The following is a 19732-nucleotide window of genomic DNA, read 5'->3' on the forward strand; positions in this document are numbered from 1 at the left end:
AATAACTCTTTGAATCTTTCTATGTGCCTTTTGAGACTTAATTGGAACACAAAAGCTTTCACTACACCCACTCTCACCCCCATTCACCATGCACTTTTTCTGGGATCCCATATTATTCAAAGCGTCTTGTAGTTACTAGGTGCTAACAAAGTTGCTGGTGCAATGCTTGAATGGACAAATGAAAGAATTCTTACCCAGCTCACTGTATGCACAGGCAACAGATACTCCATTGAGAAAATCCACAGCAGATACAACATATTGCATTACATTGCATATGGCAGCAGATAAAGAAAGGCTATGTTTGGACTAAGCCTCTCTGCAGAGGCATAGGTGAGATGGTCACAATACATCAGCAATGGACAACTAGAACCTTCAAATAATAATGCACATACACAGCTATTGGGATAATAGCCTATGAAATAGGATTCCAGAGCAATAAGGGGGAAACCAAGCAGGTTGTATGACATAAAAAGGGAGTCAGTGAAGGGCTGATCCCAGATCTCAGAATTCCATTTGTTTTTCTCCAAGACCTTAATGCTTTGGGTCTTGGCCGAAAGCATTCTTTTAAAAGCATTTCAAGGGTCTCTTAGCTCATTCTACAACATAAAACTTTTCTTCCCTTTCGTGAAGATGTACAGAAATGCACAGCTGGATGGTAAACAGTGAGTAATTCAAGCTGCATGCTCTGGGGCATCAGAGTGACCAGTGACCACCGTCTCCTGACTGCTCTGCCCACCAGGACTCTAGGGATGCAGCCGCTAGGCTCCAATGAGGGGACTGTCTCACCCCACCACAATGACACACTAACACTGACTTGCTGTAAGTTAATAATATAATTTAGGGAGAAACCCTCTTCCAATAGAGGAAGTGAGACAGTTTTCAGAAATAGGTTACACAAGGAAGAGGCATAAAGAAGGATTTTCACTTGAGATTAGCAAAACTGGTTAAATGATGTACATCAAAAATCTTAGTTTCTTTCCAATTTTCTCCTTCCTCATTCTTCAATGTGGATCTAGCATTTATCACATTGGGCTGAAAGCCAGGGCTATTTTTTTTTCTGATGTTAAACTGGGAAGGTTGGGTGTGTGAGTGTGTGTATATATGCATGTGCATGCATGTGTCTACGTGTACATGGGAGGATGGTGAGTTGGGATTTCTAACCATGTGAGTGAAACAGTTAACACAGCAGACTTTGAGGAGCATGGGGCATTTCTACCTTAATGAAAGGGCAGTTAACAAAACATTTTGCCATGAAGGATGGCTTAGACTTGCCAAAAACATCATTATTGCTAATGGTTAAATGCACAGTTCAGGTAGGTCTCGGGTGACCTGCTCTTAGGAACAAAAGAGTCACACTCATGATCACACTGGAAAAGAATATGAAAATAATGCAACCTCATAATTTTTGCAAATGCACTAATTTTGCTGTCCAAATGCAAATCCAGATCCATAGTCCCAGTGAGGCTCACAAGATCCAGAGCATAAAAGAAATGCTGAAGGTCAGTCCAGCCCTGCACTGTGACCTTTCACGGCACTGGCAGAGATGAATGCTGAGCTGGCAAGGCTGTCTCTGTCTGCCGTTTCCATTGAAACTGATGCTGGCACCATTAATGTGGCTGTATGCGCATGGTCTAAGTCAGTGGGACATAGAAGACGTTCAGTAAATGTTTCTTTGACTAACTTTGGGAGACTCTTGAGTCTTTTAGTTCTGATAGATGAGAATGCCTAATTAAAGGTGTGGAAATTCAGCATTTGTACTGAAGGTGTGTCTAGTAGATCCCGGATGGCTTGTCACATAGAATATCTACTGAGTTCCTGCATGTGGCCCAAATGTGGGGCAGTCACTGCTGCTATGACTGGCAGCCTCTACTGACCACCTGAACTTCACCTCTTCCTTTTTCTTGTCTTCAAAAAAGCAAGCACTTGCCCCCTGCAGGCATCCTTTGTCACATCTACCAGTGCCAGGCCAGCCTGGGCTTATTTATTCCCACCTAACTCCAAGAAGGAATGAAGTCAGTCTAAAAAGGCATACACAATAAAAAAGCAAATGGGAAAATTTAAGTGAAAATGGAGGGTAAGAAAATATGATGAAGACAGAAAAAACATCAAGAGTTCTAACTGCATTCTATGCTATCCTGTGTATTTACTAACGGTGGGTCACAGATTTCACTCTGGGCTTTCTGTCAGCCAACATAGAAAGAGAACTTAAATGGTTTCTTGTGTCCTTAAGACAAAAACAAAATAATTGCTTGGAAGGATCATAGCTATTTCTGGCAAAAACACAAGAGAGATAATATCCCCAGGATCCACATAAAGAGAACACTGCACAATCTGGTGAACAACATCTTTAATAACATTGCACAGTAAGTGCAAACAAAAGGTTTGCTGGGCTGTTTTAATATTTCACAGAACAAGATGATAGAATGTGGCCAAAGTGAAATAAAGCAAAGGTACTTCTACAGGTGGCCAAAACAAGTCGGACTTAGAGATGGAGTTCTCCAGAGATCTGACATCATCCAAGTGCAGATTTTAGAAACTCTTTGAGCTCTGGGAGAACTTCATACCTTTCAGGAAGTCCTTGAGATGTATAATTTCTGCTGTGGACTGAATGTTTGTGTCCTCCCCCAAATTCATGTGTTGAAACCCTACTTCCCAACATGACGGTATTAGGAGGTGGGGCCTTTGAGAGGTGATTAGGTCTGGAGGATGGGACCCTCATAAAAGAGATTGGTGCCCTTACGAGAATAGCCATAAAAGAGCTTGTGCTCTCTCTCCACCATGGAAGGACATACCAAAAAGACAGCCGTCTGCAAAGATGGAATGGTGCCCTCACCAGACACCAGGTCTGCCATCACCTGATCTTGGACTTCTCGGCTTCTAGAACTGTGAAAAAAAAATGTTTGCTGTCTGAGCCACCTAGTTCATGGTATGTTTGTCATAGCAGCCTTAACTGACTAAGATAATTTCTCTCCATCTAGTTTTAACCAATTCTTGTGTACTGAGTAGCAGTGAATTTTAATGTATTCTCTCTGACAAGCTCAGGATTGGTAGCTACTTTGTGTGGTTGGTTAAAGGTAGACATACCTGCTTTAATGGCCACCCAAGCTGGAGGTAGGGTTGACATTCTCTTGGAAAAGTTGGGAAGCCAAAGAAGAATGGTTACCTGAACAGAAGGGGTCCAGCAACCAGAAATCAACCAAAAATAGACCCTTCCCTTGCATTCCAAAAAGGAAGTATACTCTTCCCTTGCCTTTCTGCCTAGGAAGCCTGGGCCACAGGACTGGATCCATGCAGAGATGAAGATGTGGGAGAGTTAGAGTAAGTGTGTGTGTGTGATGGGCAGAGGGGGTGTGACGCAGGCTGGCTGGAGTCAGATTGAATGGGAGACATTTGAACCTAATTCCATGGGTAACAAGCAGGTAAAAGGGATTTTCAAGTCTCAAGGAAACATGAGGAAAGCTGCACTTAGGAATGATTCCCCTATAGTCTCTGGGATTAAGGGGAACAGACCAGTGATGGGGAAGTCAGCCACTCATAGTCCCATTGCAGGTAAGGAGTGATGGGAATCAGAACTAAAGCGTAGGATGTTTAGCAAGAGACAAGATGAAGATGGAAATGCTGGGAACTTCAAAGGAGCATGTTAAACATGGTTCCCTGCAGCAGACAGCCTGTTTGGAAGAAAAGGTTGCCACGATTTACATCCTTCTAGCAAGAACATTGCTATTAAAGTCCAAATGCCCAATATATTTTAAAGATTGATCTTCTTGGCCCTCCAATTTTCCTCCTGATCTTATATGGATACTTTGAGAAAAAACTCTCAGCTGTCTCCCAAAATTGAACTGGATTCCACAGAAAATCCAAAATTTCATCAACATGATTATCTTTAGCGTTATTCATTGTGGATGTTTTAACATTTATTTGAGCTGAAGGGAGACACACAGAGAGGGAGCTTGAGCCACCCATAAAGCATAATCAGCCACTGACTGGTCGAGTGGACATTCTTAGACTTAGGTTCAGTTTAGCCAGTGCTTTTCAAACTGCAGATGGAATTTGTAGGCACATACTTTGGGATGTGTATGTTGGATTTTTATATAAAATGTTTTTCCTTCTGAAGTCACAGATAAGATAGTTCCTGAATTGCTCAGGGCCACAAAAAGAGGAAGCCACTAGATATGGCCATTGCTGAGCTCCCAGCAATTCACGTCCACAGCCCGGAGTGCACGTTGTAGGGTGGGAACACAAGATGCGTGAGACGGAGCTGAATGGTGGAGATGTTAACATGGGAAGGGCACCCATAACATTTTTCTAAAGAAAAATTGGAATTCTAAACTTGTATTACCTCTTACCAGCTGGTTATATCAAGGGCTGCTTTATGACCAGACAAAATAATGTCAAAATAGACCTGAAAAAGTTTTTGAATGATTGCCATTTTTGACAGGGTCACAGTAGGATCCCACCCTCCCCACCACCAAATTTCTCCTGCAGTGCCAGTGGGGGTGGTTCTCAGCTCTTCTTCTACCCACATTCATTCTCCAGAACAGAATCCTAGGATAGGAACTTAAAGGAACATTCAGGTCATCTAACTCCAGCCATCTGCCCTGGAAGGACATCCTTGTGCTTGTTAGAACACACTGGATTTAACTTCTGGAAAGAGCATTATGAGAATTTTATATTTCAAGGAGCCCCATTTGCTTTAAGATTGTTCAATACGTATATAATTCATAGAAAAAGAGACTTATTTTTCTACCCATTTGATTACAAAATTGCATACTTATAATTTCTTATTCTTAATGGGTACGATGTACACTACCTTGGTGATGGGCACATTTACAACTTTGACTCAAGCAGTACAAAAGCAATTTATGTAACCAAAATATTTATATCCCTATAATATTCTGAAATAAAAAAATTTTAAAAATTCAAAAAAAAATTTTTTTAATTTCTTATTCCATTTTTGAAAACTAGAATTTCTAGTAAACAAACCTCCAGGGAGGATAAGAATGATTTTATTTACTCATCAAAGTAAATCAAGTGACAACCCTCCAATAGACTGTTGGTTGTTTAATTCTGAAGAATGGAGCTTTTCCTGCCATAGCAAAGACTCGTCTTTCAGTGTTTTTATTTTCCCTGAAATCACCAGGGCCAGAGACAGAAAGACTGGGTACTTCCATCATTACTATCACTAGAAGGCTGTCCTGGGACACTTATTTCCTAATTGTCAAACATTCACTTGATAATCCTCACCTTTAACTAAATCCATCCTGAAAGATGGGGCAACAGAGTGCTAAGTACAGTGACAGAATGAACGTCACAGAGAAGAATCAAGACAAGGACAGGACCCACATGTTGAGCCACGGAACAAGTTCAGCTCTTTATTACTTTAGTGGGCAATTTCTCCCCTAGTTCCAATTTCCAGTCCTTCAGCAACACTGGACCCAGGTGTGTTTTTTTGTTGTTATTTGTTTGTTTGTTTGTTTGTTTTTGAGACAGAGTCCTATTTTGTTGCCCAGGCTAGAGTGCGGTGGCGTCACCCTAGCTCACAGTAACCTCGAACTCCTGGGCTCAAGCGATCCCTCTGCCTCAGCCTCCCTAGTAGCTGGGACTACAGGCATGTGCCACCATGCCCGGCTAATTTTTTGTATATATATTTTTAGTTGTCCAATTAATTTCTTTCTATTTTTAGTAGGGATGGGGTCTCACTCTTGCTCAGGCTGGTCTCGAACTCCTGAGCTCAAATGATCTGCCTGCCTCAGCCTCCCAGAGTGCTAGGATTACAGGAGTGAGCCACTGTGCCCCGGCCCCCAGGTGTGTTTTAAATGTGACACTGAGAACCTAGGAGAAGCATATTGACCCAGTGTGCAGAACAAAAAAAGACAAAAGTAGGTTAGAAGAATTGATAACGTGTTTGATTTTGTGGGCATTGCAAAGATGTTTTATTATAATAACTTCATATTCCATGAAGCCTCAATTTGCTTTGAGATCTGCCCATAGGAATGAAATTTGTCTTGTGACCTGTCTGGCAAATGATTTTCAATGCACTGTAATACTTTTAGTTGAAACAGCATTGTTTTTTTCACAGAATTTTTATTTCACATCATCCTGTATTTATGTGACACTTATCAACTTAAAAAGGGGTATTTCAGTATCGCATTTGATGCACACATCAACCTGGTTATGCAAATGTAGTTTCCCCTTTTACAAATAAGGACACTGATTCTCAAAAGAGACTTGTCTTGTGGAAGGGTCTGGTATTTTGAATTTAAAATCAGCATTTTTCTTTTATCACACACTGTCTAATGAGGCTGGACAAAATACAAGCTAAGATTTCTTGAATTTACTTTTTTTTTCTACCAGCTCATAGGAGAAAATGAAATTAACCAAATCTCTCAGTACCCACAGTAACTCATATTGGGTGGTTTAGAAGCATAAGAATAAGAAATGTTAAAACAGATTATAATTATCTCTGGATGATACAATTTTCCCCATTGCTTCCCCATTTATAGATGCAAAAACTAATGTGCTCAACTTTACTCAGAAGAGTAGGGTCCTTTCTAATTCATATTTAATTCAAAGTGGTATTATCTTTCTATTCTCCCACAAACTTAATGTTGAATATACAGACTCTGTTAATGTTCAACAGGAAGCCCTCTTTTTTCCAAGACCTGCTATCTAGACAAGCATGGCTTTGTCTTTCCCACTAACAGGTCACATAATTTGCAATGGAAAAAAAAAATGTGTCCAGGAATTCTGAATGGAGAGCTTATTATTTTATGGATAAAGTTTGGAACCAAAGAGATTTAACGGATTACTCAAGTTATGTAGAGATAAGTACTAAGGATTAACTAATGACCTGAACATTGTCATAGAGAAGAGAAAACTCTAGATAGCTCCAAGATTAGGGGGAGAACTGTGGCTCTACATGGATTAGCCAGTTAAGATAAAGTTTTGGGTTGGATTAGTTTTAGATAAGATTAGGTTACAGAGATATTTTTAAATGTCCCCACAGGCCAGTCATTACAGAGGGGTTAGCCAAACTCTGAGATGGCTGATAACATTTCATGTAGACACAAACATAAATCCTATATTTGATATTTTCCAGACCTGGTGGTAATGTGTAGCTACATCCTGATAATTGTGCCTTTGCTTTCAATGTTCATTCTACAAGAACCATCGAGGTTTCATGCCTGGTAAGGCAGTCAGAAATTCAGGAAGTCAAGTGATCTATAAAGGTAGTCCCTTATTATCATTTAGGAGTACATTCTGATAAATTTTTTATTTATTGTCTTAATTTCAACTACCTAATAGATTTTAAAAAAAACAACTAGTCATTCTTTTCTTTCATATTTTTTTTTTCTTATTTAACCAACCTTCCTCCCTACTTTCCTCTCTCCCTCTCTTCCTTCCCTCCAAAGCAGTGGGGTCTGCTGTATAGGTCATGAACTTTGGAATCAGCCACATTTAGGTGTTCACCCCTCCTCCACCACTGGAGACTGTGAGGCATCTTATTTAACTTCATTCACTCAGATTTCTCATGTTTGAAATAGGGTAATAACACCTACTTACTTTATAGATTTGTCATAAGGAATATTTGTATAATATAAGTAAAGTGCTTAGTATGGTACCTGGCATATAACTGGTGCTCAGGAAACTTGAGACTGTCTCCTTTCTCACCCGACCAGTATTTACTGGGCATCCTGCCATGAGCCAGTCATTGCACTGGGGAGAGGTACAAGATCACAGCCTAAAAGAGCCCGATTTAGTCAATTTTTCATAGTCTGTAGGAATAAACATCTGAATACATAAACTTTGTAAGAACACTGAAAACAAACTGGCTTTGATTTTCTAATTATTATTTAATATGTTATTATCAAGAAACATTTATTGACTGCCCACCATGTGGCCATATAACCAGGCAGCAGGGATAAAAGCACCTGACCTCACAGATTCATGATCAACACATATAAATACCGAAACACAAACATAACTTTCATCACATTTTGTTTTAAAAACTAGGACAAAGTAATCTGTATGACTATTTTTTCGTTGAAACTACCAGATGAACAAAAGCTGGAAACACTGATCACATGGGAATGTGCAAAATATATACAAATGCCACATCACTCATCACAAGAAAATACTGAGAAATGAATAAGTTAACGGAGAAAAATGCAGTTAAACAAATAATACAGGCAAATGCCAACATAACACCATGCATTTCTGATATCATTGTATTTCTCAAGCTTTCCAAAAACTCACTTTATTAAATGATTCTTTTCTATTTCCTAAGACTATATCCTCTCCTCTAAGGCAATTCCTGGAAAACGGATCGTGCTTGATAAAAATGTAGCAGCCCTATATTAATGAGGACAATGAAAGCTGCATGCATACCTCCATGCATAGGTAAACTTCATTTCCGCACTCTTAAAGCTTTCCATGCAGGTGACTCAGCCTTAGATTATAGGATCCGCTTCATCAACCCATGAGAAAATGTTGCTTTACTGCAGTTCAAGTCATTTGCCATGGGAAGCCCAGGACTCCCTGTAGTCTAATTTCCACATTGCTCTACAAATCACATTTTCTGACCCTACCTTAACTGTACCACCACCCCACCACTTACCACCCCAAATCTTGAAATCCTTCCACTGTGTCCATCTGGAACTCATGATCTGTTCTTTAACAACTTCTCCAAATGTTTTCTTCTTCTCTTTGGTTCTGCACTGGAAACCTGGCTCTTCCTATGGACACTGCTTCCCCTCGGCCCTCCAGAGCAGGCTGGTTACTTTCACACACCCCTTCTAACACTGGGTTTGTGCCAGAAGATGTCTTCTTGTGTTTCTCATTGATGCTTTCAGGCCATTCTCTCACTCTATGCTGCACACTCCTTTCTTGTTGCCATCTACAGCCCCTCTGTTCACTCCCACACCTTCCATGAAGATTTGGGCTCAGACTCACTATCACTTTCTCTATCATATCTCCTGCCTACACTCTTGGGAATCTCAGTATCCATGAAGATTCTCCTTCCAATATACTGATCCCTGTTCCTTTTTCTACTCCTGCAATGATCTCATCTTCCACTTAATCTCAGCCATTCATTCCCATGGTGATAACCATAGACTTTGATTGCCAAAAAACTGCTTTCCTTCTATAAATATCAGTTTCAAACATCCTATTCTTCAGCAACCACTTCCTATCTTTCCAGCTCATTTCCTCTAATATTTCAACTTCAACAACCCCTGTACCCTTCCTAGATCCACAATTCATTGGTCCTATTTTTTACCTCTCTCATACCCTCACCTCCTCCTTTCTCAGTGTACACTCCATGGCCAAGCATTATGATCATGATCATGCCCTTGCATACATTCTCAAAGTACACAATTCATTGGTCCAGTTTCTTATACCTCTCTTATACCTAGTTGACTCCACCTCTGCCATTCCATGCCTGCCCCCACAAAGCTAAATGTGGCTTAGAGAAAACCACATAGTAATCTTAACATGTTTGTCTTTAAAATCATGATTACTAATGTGAAGTCAGCAAGTCATGATGCCCAGCATTCATACTACAGGTTGAGTGAGCATCCTGAATCTGAAAATTCAAAATTCTAAATGCTCCAAAAATCCAAAACATTTTGAGCACTGACATGATGCCACAAGTGGAAAATTCCAACCTAACTTCATATGATGGGTCACAGTCAAAATGCAGGTACACAAAATACAGTTTATTCAATGTGCCGGAGGAGAAAAAGATCATTCCAGCCATTTAAAAAAGCCATGCACTGAATGGATAAAAAAAAACTACAACCCAAATATATGCTATCTCCAAGAAAACCATTTAACAGACAAAGATTTGCATAGACTCAAGGTAAAGTGGTGGAAAAAAATATTCCATGCAAATGAAAACCAAAAGTGAGCAGGAGTGGCTAATCTCAAATCAGATAAAATAGACTTTAAATGAACAATGGTTAAAAAAAAGATAGCCTCTATATAATGATAAAGGGATCAATTTTACCAGAAGATATAACAATCCTAAATATATATGCACCTAGCCCAGATTCATAAAACAAGTTCTTCTAGATCTAAGGAAAGAAATAAATAGCAACACCATAATAGCTAGGGTCTTCAACATTCCACTGACAGAACTGGACAGATCGAGACAGAAGATCAGCAAAGAAACACTGGACTTAAATGGGATGCCAGAAAAAATGTACCTAACACACATTTACAGAACATTCTACCAAAACACTGCAGAATATACATTCTTCATCAACACATGGGACATTTTCCAAGATAGATCATATGTTAGCCTATAGAACAAGTCTCAGCAAATTTAGAAAAATCAAAATCATATTATATATCTTCTCAGACCACAGTGGAATAAAATAAGAAATCAATTCCAAGAGGAACTCTCAAAACTACCCAAATACATGAAAATTAAACAACCTGCTGCTGAGCAATCCTTGAGTTATTGATGAAATCAACATGGAAATAAAAATATATTTATTTTTTATTTTTATTTTTTGTCATTCTAAATGGAATGACAAAGGCTACATAAGTTTTCCAGATCTATGGGATACACAAAAAGCAGTGCTAAGGAGAAAGTTCATAGCCTTAAATGCTTACATTAAGAAGACAGAAATATCACAAATTAATAACCTAATGTCATACCTCAAGGAACTAGAAAAAGAGGAACAAACAAAACCCAAAGCTAGGAGATGGAAAGAAATAACAAAGCTCAGAGAAGAACGAAACAAAATAGAAACCAAAACACAATACAAAGGATCCAATAAAACAAAGTTGGTTCTTCCAAAAGATAAACAAAATTGATAGATCACTAGCTAGATTAACCAGAGATAGAAGAGAAAGGACTCAAATAACCTCAGTCAGAAATGAAAAAGGAGACATTACAACTGATACCACAGAAATACAAAATATCATCTGTGACTGGTATGAAAACCTCTATGCACACAAACTATTAACAAAAAACCTACAGGAAATGGATAAATTCTTGGAAATACGTAACAGCCCAAGCCAGACTCATGAAGAAATAGAAATCCTGAACAGACCCAATACTAAGCACCAAGATTGAAGTGGTAATAAAAAATATCCCAACAACAACAAAAAAAGCCCCATCCCAGATGGATTTACAGCCAAATTCTACTAGACCTAGAAAGAAGAACTGGCATACACTCTACTGAAACTCTTCTATAACATTGAGAAGGAAGGAACTCTCCCTAACTCATTCTACAAACTCAGTATCAAAACCCAGTACTAAAGCCAAGAAAGGCTACAACAAAAAAAGGGAAACTACACACCAATATCCCTTCTGAACACAGATGCAAAAATCCTCAACAAAACAGTAGCAAACAGAATCCAAAAGCACATCAAAAAGATAATCCATCATGATCAGGCAGGTTCTGCAAGGATGGTTCAATATACACAAATCAATAAATGTGATTCACCACATAAACAGAAGTAAAAGCAAAGACCATATGATCATCTCAATAGATGCAGAAAAAGCATTTGATAAAATCCAGCACACTTTATGATAAAAAAACCCTCAACAAATGAGGCATAGAAGGAATATACTTCAAAATAATAAAAGCTATATATAACAAACCCATAGCCAACATCATACTGAATGGTGAAAAGTTGAAAGCATTCCCCCTAAGATCTGGAAGAAGACAAGGATGCCCACTGTCACCACTTCTATTCAACATAATAATGGAAATTCTAGCCAGGGCAATCAGGCAAGAGAAAGAAATAAAGGGCATCCATATCAGGAAAGAAGAGGTCAAACTATCTCTGTTTGATGACCATATGATTTTGTACCTAGAAAACCCTAAAGATTCCACAAAAAGACTTCTAGAATTGATAAATAAATTAAGCAAAATCTCAGATTACAAAATCAATGTATACAAATCAGTAGCATTTCTACATACTAATAACAGTCAAGCTGAGAGTGGAATCAAGAACACAACACCATTCACAATAGTTGCAAAGAAAATAAAATACCTAGAAATATACTTAACCAAGGATGTGAAAGATCTCTACAAGGAGAACTATAAAACACTGATGAAAGAAATCATAAATGACAGAAACAAAGGAAAAAACATCCCATGCTCATGGATTAGAAGAATCAGCATTGTTAAAATGTCCATACTGCCCATAGTGATTTACGGATTCAATGCAATTCCCATAAAAATACCAATGTCATTATTCAGAGATCTAGAAAAAATAATCCTAAACTTTGTATGGAACCAAAAAAGAGCCTAAATATCCAAAGTAATCTTAAGCAAAAAGAACAAATCTGGAGGCATCACATTACCTGACTTTATAATAAAAGGCTATAATAACTAAAATAGCATGGTACTGCTATAAAGGTAGAGACACAGACCAATGGAACAGAATAGAGAACCCACAAATGAAACCATATAGCTATGACCAACTGATTTTTGACAAAGCAGACAAAAAACATCCACTAAGGAAAGGACACTTTATTCAATAAATGACATTTGCCTTCTCTATGACACTGCTTGTGGTCCCAATCCCTCGAATATCTACCAACAGCACCTACTCCCTAGGAGGGAATTATTTTCAAACTGCAGCAGGGAAAAGTTAAACTTTCTCCCAAGGACATCCTATGGTGGGAACATTTTACATCTCCTGAACAGACAGACTGTCCGAGCTGGAAAAAAAGTTGGAAATCACACCAAGGCTCAGAGAAAGAAATCAAGGCTTGTGATTTGTGATTCTCTGTTGAATATCCTATATAAAGTAGGCATTTTTTGTTTTTTGCTAACTAGAAAAATGATATGGAGCTTTTGAAAGGCTGTGCAAATGACAGAAGGAATTATGTCCCAGTTACTTAGTGTTTAATGAACCAAAGAAACACTATGTTACAAATTTCAAACAAATACCTGAACAGAGGAATGAAAGGAGAAGGTAAAATGGCCAGGTAGAAATAGAAGTTCTGGTTAAGAGACAGAGAGCCATGAGGGTGTGGAGCAGCAAGGTTCTATAGCAAATTCATCTCCCTGGGTTTGCTTTTCTCATTAGTTAGGTGGGAGGGAGGATGGAGTGTCTGTTCTAAGGGTAGTTGTCGCCTCCACGGGGCTGTGCTCTCTCTGCCTGGAGTTCACATGCATCTCATAAAATACTTCTGCCAATGCCTTTTGGTGTTTGCCCCATCCTTGGCTCTTCAACTCCTTCAGATAGTATTTTCAAGTTGCTGGGCTCCTGGTATTGGCAGCACATGGACTCCATTTACTTTTCTCCTCTTCTAATAGAAATATACTAACCCATCAGCCTAGGTCACTTGGCTGACTAAAGGAGAAGAGAAATGGATTGAGCAGATCACAAACTCACACTTTTCCATCTTTCTGTGTTCACCTACTCGAATGATGGTTAAATGGAATTTATAATCCAACATATTCCATTTCTTCTGAAAACCCTTGAACTTGGTGCCCCCTATTGGCCTTCCAACATGCATTATCTATTACTTTGGCTGAAGTTTTAAAGCAGGCGTCCTCAAACTACGGCCCTAGGGCCACATGCTGCCCACCGAGGACATTTATCCGGCCCGCCAGGGCCAGGTGTTTTTGCTGCCACTGCCTGTCCTGCTTAGCAGCCGACTCGTCCCGGGCCCACAGTGCACACTCTCCAACGGTCTGAGGGACAGTGAACTGGCTCCCCATTTTAAAAGTTTGAGGATCCCTGTTTTAAAGCCAGTGATGAATCTGTCAACTCTTGAGCGTCTCCCTTAAAGACTCCCAGGTTGGGTACATGCAAGTCATACTCAGGAACCCAATAGTACCGGGGGCAACAGCAATTCTGTTTTCTTACGTTAACAAGAAAAAAAAATTATTTCTATTTTGGGATACATGGGCCAAAAAGAATAGAAAAGAAGAACAGGGCTTCCGTATTTGAATTCTTAATGAAGAATTTGTATTAATCATTCACTACCATACCAGCCACTAGAAATAGGATGTGCCATGGACCTTGATCGCTCTCTTGGACCACCCAGGATCTAAGTCCCTATTCTATTTTGGGAAACTATGTACTGTGACAGAACTGGCTAGCTGTTCACCAAACCTAGACAGCATTTCCTAGCCTCTCTCGTAGGTATGTCAATTCTGGACAGTACAATGTAGGAAGAAATGATGTATCTCAGACTCGGGCCTAGCCCGTAACAATCTTGCATGCAATCCTCCACTTTCCATCAGCTCAATACTAAAGCCCAAGACAATCTTGCAAGCAATATGCTAGGGACAGGCAGAGCTTTCACTAGCCAGAATCCCTGGTAGTGTAGAATGAAACCATGCACTTCCCCTACCACCTCCACTCACTGATTCGACTCTGTGTGAATGCAAAATAAAAGTCTCTTGCACCAGTCACTGAGGTCTGGGACACAACTGTTACAGCAGATAGCATTATTTCGACCAATGTACCTTATTGTGAATCTCGGTGATAGGCGGTGACCACCTCCCAGCATACAAAGTAATATTATCCTTTTTTAATTTTGGCATATAATGGGGGTACAAATGTTTAGGTTACATATATTGCCTTTGCCCCGCCCAAGTCAGAGCTTCAAATGTGTCCATGCCCCAAATTGTAGTCACCACACCTATTAGGTGTGAATATATCCCTCCCCTCCTCCCTGCTCCCACCTGCCCAACAGCCAATGAATGCTACTATTATATGTGCCCATAAGTGTAGATCAATTAATGCCAATTTGATGGTAAGTCCATGTGGTGCATGTTTTTCTATTCTTGTGATACTTCACTTAGTAAAATGGTCTCCAGCTCCACCCAGGATAATACAAGAGGTACTAGACCACCATTGTTTTTTTTTGTGGCTGAATAGTACTCCATGGTATACATACACAACATTTTATTAATCCATTCATGTGTTGATGGGTACTTGGGTTGTTTCCACATCTTTGCAATTGTGAATTGTGCTGCTATAAACATTCTGGTGCAGATGTCTTTATTATAGAATGTCTTTTGTTCCTTTGGGTGGATGCCCAGTAATGGGATTGCTGGATCAAATGGTAGTTCTACTTGTAGAAGAAAATGTTGGAAAAACTCTTACAGACATTGGCCTAGGCAAAGAATTTATGAAGAAGATCCCAAAGGCAATCATAGCAACAACAAAAATAAATAAATGGGACCTGATCAAATTAAATAGCTTCTGCACAGACACTCTATCCCGGGCTCCCTTGCATCTAGAGCACACATGTGTGATCCTGGCTTTGTCAATCAGATGCACCCACACCAGACTTTGACTAATGAGCAGGTGACACAAAGAAGCAAGGTCATGTGGAACTCATTCTGGAAGGGAGGTGGCCACAGGGGCTGTTCCTCCGTTTATGGGGACAGCAGCAGTGGCAGCAGCACTGTACAGAGTCCAGGCTCTTGGTGTCCATCACATGACGGCAGTGCCTGATCTACTGGCCAAGATGTGACTCTTCACAGCTGCGGCGTGATTTTAGATATAACTCTTGTCCAACAGCCACCAAACCTGCTGGACTAGCCTTCTAAGATGTCTGTGAGACCTTTTCTTCCAACAACCCTTCTCCTGCTTAAGTTAGCTAGAATTCATTTCTATTGCTTGCAGCTAATAATTCCTATTGCTACAGACACATCACTTTCACAGAGAGAAAGATGGGGGCCCTTCTTGGCCATGGCCTCAAGGAGCTTGCCTTGCTCTGGGATGCATTTTTCACATCCTGAGAAAGAGCCGGAGTGTGCCATGACCAGCTCACGTTCCCCCTGATGGGGCTTCAGTAGCCCCAGGAGAGAGAACCAACCCATCTATATTTTGACTGCCCTAGGTTGTGCTGAAGTAGATTAAATTCGACCAAAATAAAGCCTGCTATTTGAGAAAATAGGGAATTGAAAAGTAAAATGCTGAAAAGAAATCTTAAAAAAATACCCAAGGAGGTAACTTAAAAAAATGTCCAAGGAGGTAAAGAAAACAGACCTTCCCTGGGAATGCTGTACTATAAGTTGCAAAGAGATATAAAGCAGAATGGTCATTTTAGGTCAACCAGATTCTTTCTGCAACAAAAGCATAATTTAGATTTTGTCAAGCTATTCGGTCTTTTAAAGTCTCAATGTTCCCAACTACGATTGAACTAGGTCAAAGAAAACGTATCGTGCTAGAGCAAGCAGTACTGCAGCAGGGGAGCTGGCATTTTTTTCTCAAGACATCATTATTGTGCCCAAGTGACCCTTACAGCCAGGTTACATTCCTACTGCGGTTGGCAGGAAGAGGGAAAATTAACCAGCAATAACAGAGAGACGGTCCTGGGCAATCCTGTCTTACACAACCACTCCCACCATCTTGGGTGTGGCCACTTCTGTGTCATTCTAGGCCTCCTTGTGTATTTCACCTGATGAAGTTCCAGGAGTCTGGTATGTTGTAATATTGGCCCCCCATGAATTGTGCCTTCCTAGAACCATACCACTGTGCACTGTGACAGGCCCATTCTTTCTACGACCCGAACCTGAGCTGTCCTTGGGCATGGCTTTGCCCCCCAGAGGGTGGCAGAACTGACATGGTGCCTGTCCCAGAGGCTGTGCCTCAAGGGGCCTTGCAGTGTTCCTGGTCCCCTTTTTTGGAACCCTGAGACCACCCAGCTGTGCAGATGCCTCATTCAGCCCCCTGGAGGCTGAGTGGTCACGTGGAGGACATCCAAGGTCCCAGAGCCTCAGCCAGCTTGTGGAGGTGGCATCCTGGCCCCTCCGCCTGCTGAATGAAGCTGCCAGCAGCAGCAGCACAACCACTGGCCAACCACACAACAGTGGGAAATAAGTGAGAACTAGCACAGCATTGTTGTTCTGAACCACTGCGTTTGTGGTGGTTGGTTATGCCTCAAGAGATCACTGACTTGAGGCGAGGCCAAAACACTGAGTGTGGCAGATTAAGAAGCACCCATGTTTGTGACAAGGAGCTGGCAGGACAGAAACAATACCGGAAATTTCTAAAGTCTAATTAACTCTGGACCCTTTTTAAACTCAAAGATGGATTAAGTTTGCCGAAGAAGTGGAATATAGTGTAGAACTTGTGATAGAAACCATAACTCGTATTCAGCGAGGTTAGCTTCAAAAGTTTTCCCCTTGAATTCCAGAAGAAACCTGAAAACCTCCTAAAAGAGCTAAGATTCAGAAATTCAGAGGACAGTTCTGCTGCATCACTGCACCGGAGACACTGAATTTCCACCACCTCCTGTGCTAAATTTAGTGGAAACAGCCCCTACGATTGATTACCCTGTAGAGTTCTACCACTGCTCCTCTGCCCAATAGCCTTGTCCAAACTAAATAAGATTCCTGAATTTATTAAAATGCACAGAATGTACACCCAAAACTCAGAACCTACTGTTGTAAGAAAAAGTCATCTTATGTATAAGTTTATTTAGGAATGTTAAAAGGCATAGATTCCCCCAAAACTAATGTTTAGCAATTCTTAAAGGCTTGATCACCTTTAGGTAAAATGGTGTTCAAGATGGGAAATAATGGCAATTTGTTCTTGGAGAAAAGGCGTCCTTTTGTCACAGCGAGGCTCTGGACAGCCATCAACTGGCTCCTGCACACCCTTGTAGAGTTCTCTCCGACCACTTCCTCCCAACCACCTGCTGGAAACCATGCTGGGTGACCTGGGGCCTTGAGTGCTGGTCAGCCCTAGTCACATCGGTCCTCCCAGGTGCTGGATTGCTCCGAGTTGCTGCCTGACGCATACATTAAGCAGCAATCAGCTCCTATGCCTGGAAGATTCTTCCTCCTGTTCTCCTCATCTCCTTCCTTGACTTTCCATCCAACATGGCACCTCCTCACTGTCACCCTCTGCAGTGACTTCAGTCTCAGAACCGTGTTTACTTCCCTCACGGCACTGCCCTCAAGCTGTCATTAGTTTGCTCTTTTGTCTACTTGGTTATTTTGTGCGTCTTTCACTGGAGTAAACTTCATTCATTGGGGTAACAGTCATGCCATGTGCCTGTCGCACCTCCGGCATTAGAACACCACCGGACACGGGGGAGGAGTGCAGAAAACACGCAGTGCGTGAAGGAATACACAAAGAACACAAGAGGAGGGAACAAGGGCATGTCAGTCACACCGCTCCCTGCATGCTGCGCCCTGTACCTCCAGCTCCTGATTCACAGAACAACTGATTCTCCACAGGCACCACGCAATGAGCATTCATGTCATACCTTCATTTACATGATCTCATGGACATCACACAACAACTCCATGAGGCAGCCATTCTTACCGTTATTATTGCTTTCCACACAGGACAGAAAAACTCGGAGACCTGAAATTATTTGCACACACCAGACCCCAACACCTGCGACAGGCTGAGTGAGGCTCTATTTAGGTCTGGCTGACTCCACTTGGAGCCCAGGTGCGCTCCACGACCTCCTGTGCCTCTGAGGTTTTCCCAGAGAGAGTAAAACCAATGTCCTGATTTGCTAATCCATGGGTTACATGTGATTATATGTGTTATGTTTCATACTCCCTCGGATGACTGTGTTTATTTATATCAAGGTAGTGATAGCAAGCTCCCTAATTCTTGCTCAATAGGGTGGGCATTAAATTCTTCCTCTTCCATGGTGACTTCTTGCTAAAGCACTGCATGATAATTAACTCAAGGGAATGACTCCTAACCACTCCTGCAATGAAGAGATTTTTACCTCGGAATTCCAGTCCCCGAAGTTGAAAGGTGACAAGACCATTTCCAATCTCAATCAGGTGAACGAAGGCATTGAGGTCATCTGAAGCCAAAATGAAGCAATCGCCAGAGCTGTAGTTGCCCCAGCGGCCGAGAATTAAGTCTCCACAGAGGGACTCCTGGAGGGTCCTCGTCAAGTGCTCATAAAAGATGGAATTGAGATTGTTGTCATCATTCCCTAAAGGCAGACAAGAACCATGTCAATGAATGCTTACTCCCTACGTACCCAGACGTAGGGAACAGTGAGCTGTCATTTGATTAAGGGTAAAATCAGACTTTTCACATACACCAAAAGAGTAAGACTTGTTCTTTGTCCATTTTAGTGGACTATATGAGACCCTCCTATTTTTTCCCTTTTATGCTTTCTCTTAGGCAATCTCATCTACACACATGGCCTTAATTACAGTCTAAATGCAGATGACTTGCAAATTCATGCCTCCAGCTGACATCTCTTGTCTGAGCTCTAGACCTGTATACCTACTTTTCCATCTAATATCTTCTTTTCTGTGTCTCAAATGCTGCTCAACTTCCAGATGCCAAAATCAGGGACCCCCTAACCCATGTTCCTCACCTGAGTGAACAGCACCACCACCCAGACAGCCATCGCCAGGGACTTTTCCACTCTTTTCCACTCCTTCCAACCTTGCCATCTTCAAATATTTTTTGCATCTTTCTACCTTTCTCCATTTCTGTTACCTCTATCCTCCTCCAGACTACCGATACTTCTCCCGTGCACAACCACACTAGCCATGAGACTCACCCATGGTGCTTCACTGCGACCTGCCCTCCAATACATTCTCTACGCTGCAGCCAGAATGAGCTTTTCTAATCGAAAAGTTGAACGTGTTACCCAGGACCCTCCAACCCCATTACTTAAAACCTTCAGCGGTTTCTCAATGCTCTTAAGATAGTGACAAGACTTCGTAACATGGCCCAGAATAGGGTGACCCTATAATTTGTCATTCGCAGGTATAAGCTGGAACTGCCCTGGGGAAACCTGGGTCATACG

The 19732-nt window shown here is 41.1% G+C and overlaps 1 protein-coding gene across 3 annotated transcripts in view; it reads right to left on the reverse strand.

Annotated features, from left to right (window-relative positions):
- Window positions 1-19732, reverse strand: part of PCNX2 (pecanex 2) — a 264024-nt gene that overhangs the window by 38891 nt on the left and 205401 nt on the right. For all 3 annotated transcript variants that reach the window (XM_075995467.1, XM_012738242.3, XM_012738240.3), the window contains exon 25: window positions 18686-18901. In XM_075995467.1, the coding sequence (XP_075851582.1) occupies window positions 18686-18901 (216 nt within the window). The remainder of the gene's footprint in view (window positions 1-18685; window positions 18902-19732) is intronic.

This window comes from Microcebus murinus, chromosome 19, assembly GCF_040939455.1.
Source record: "Microcebus murinus isolate Inina chromosome 19, M.murinus_Inina_mat1.0, whole genome shotgun sequence".
NCBI classification, from domain to species: domain Eukaryota; kingdom Metazoa; phylum Chordata; class Mammalia; order Primates; family Cheirogaleidae; genus Microcebus; species Microcebus murinus.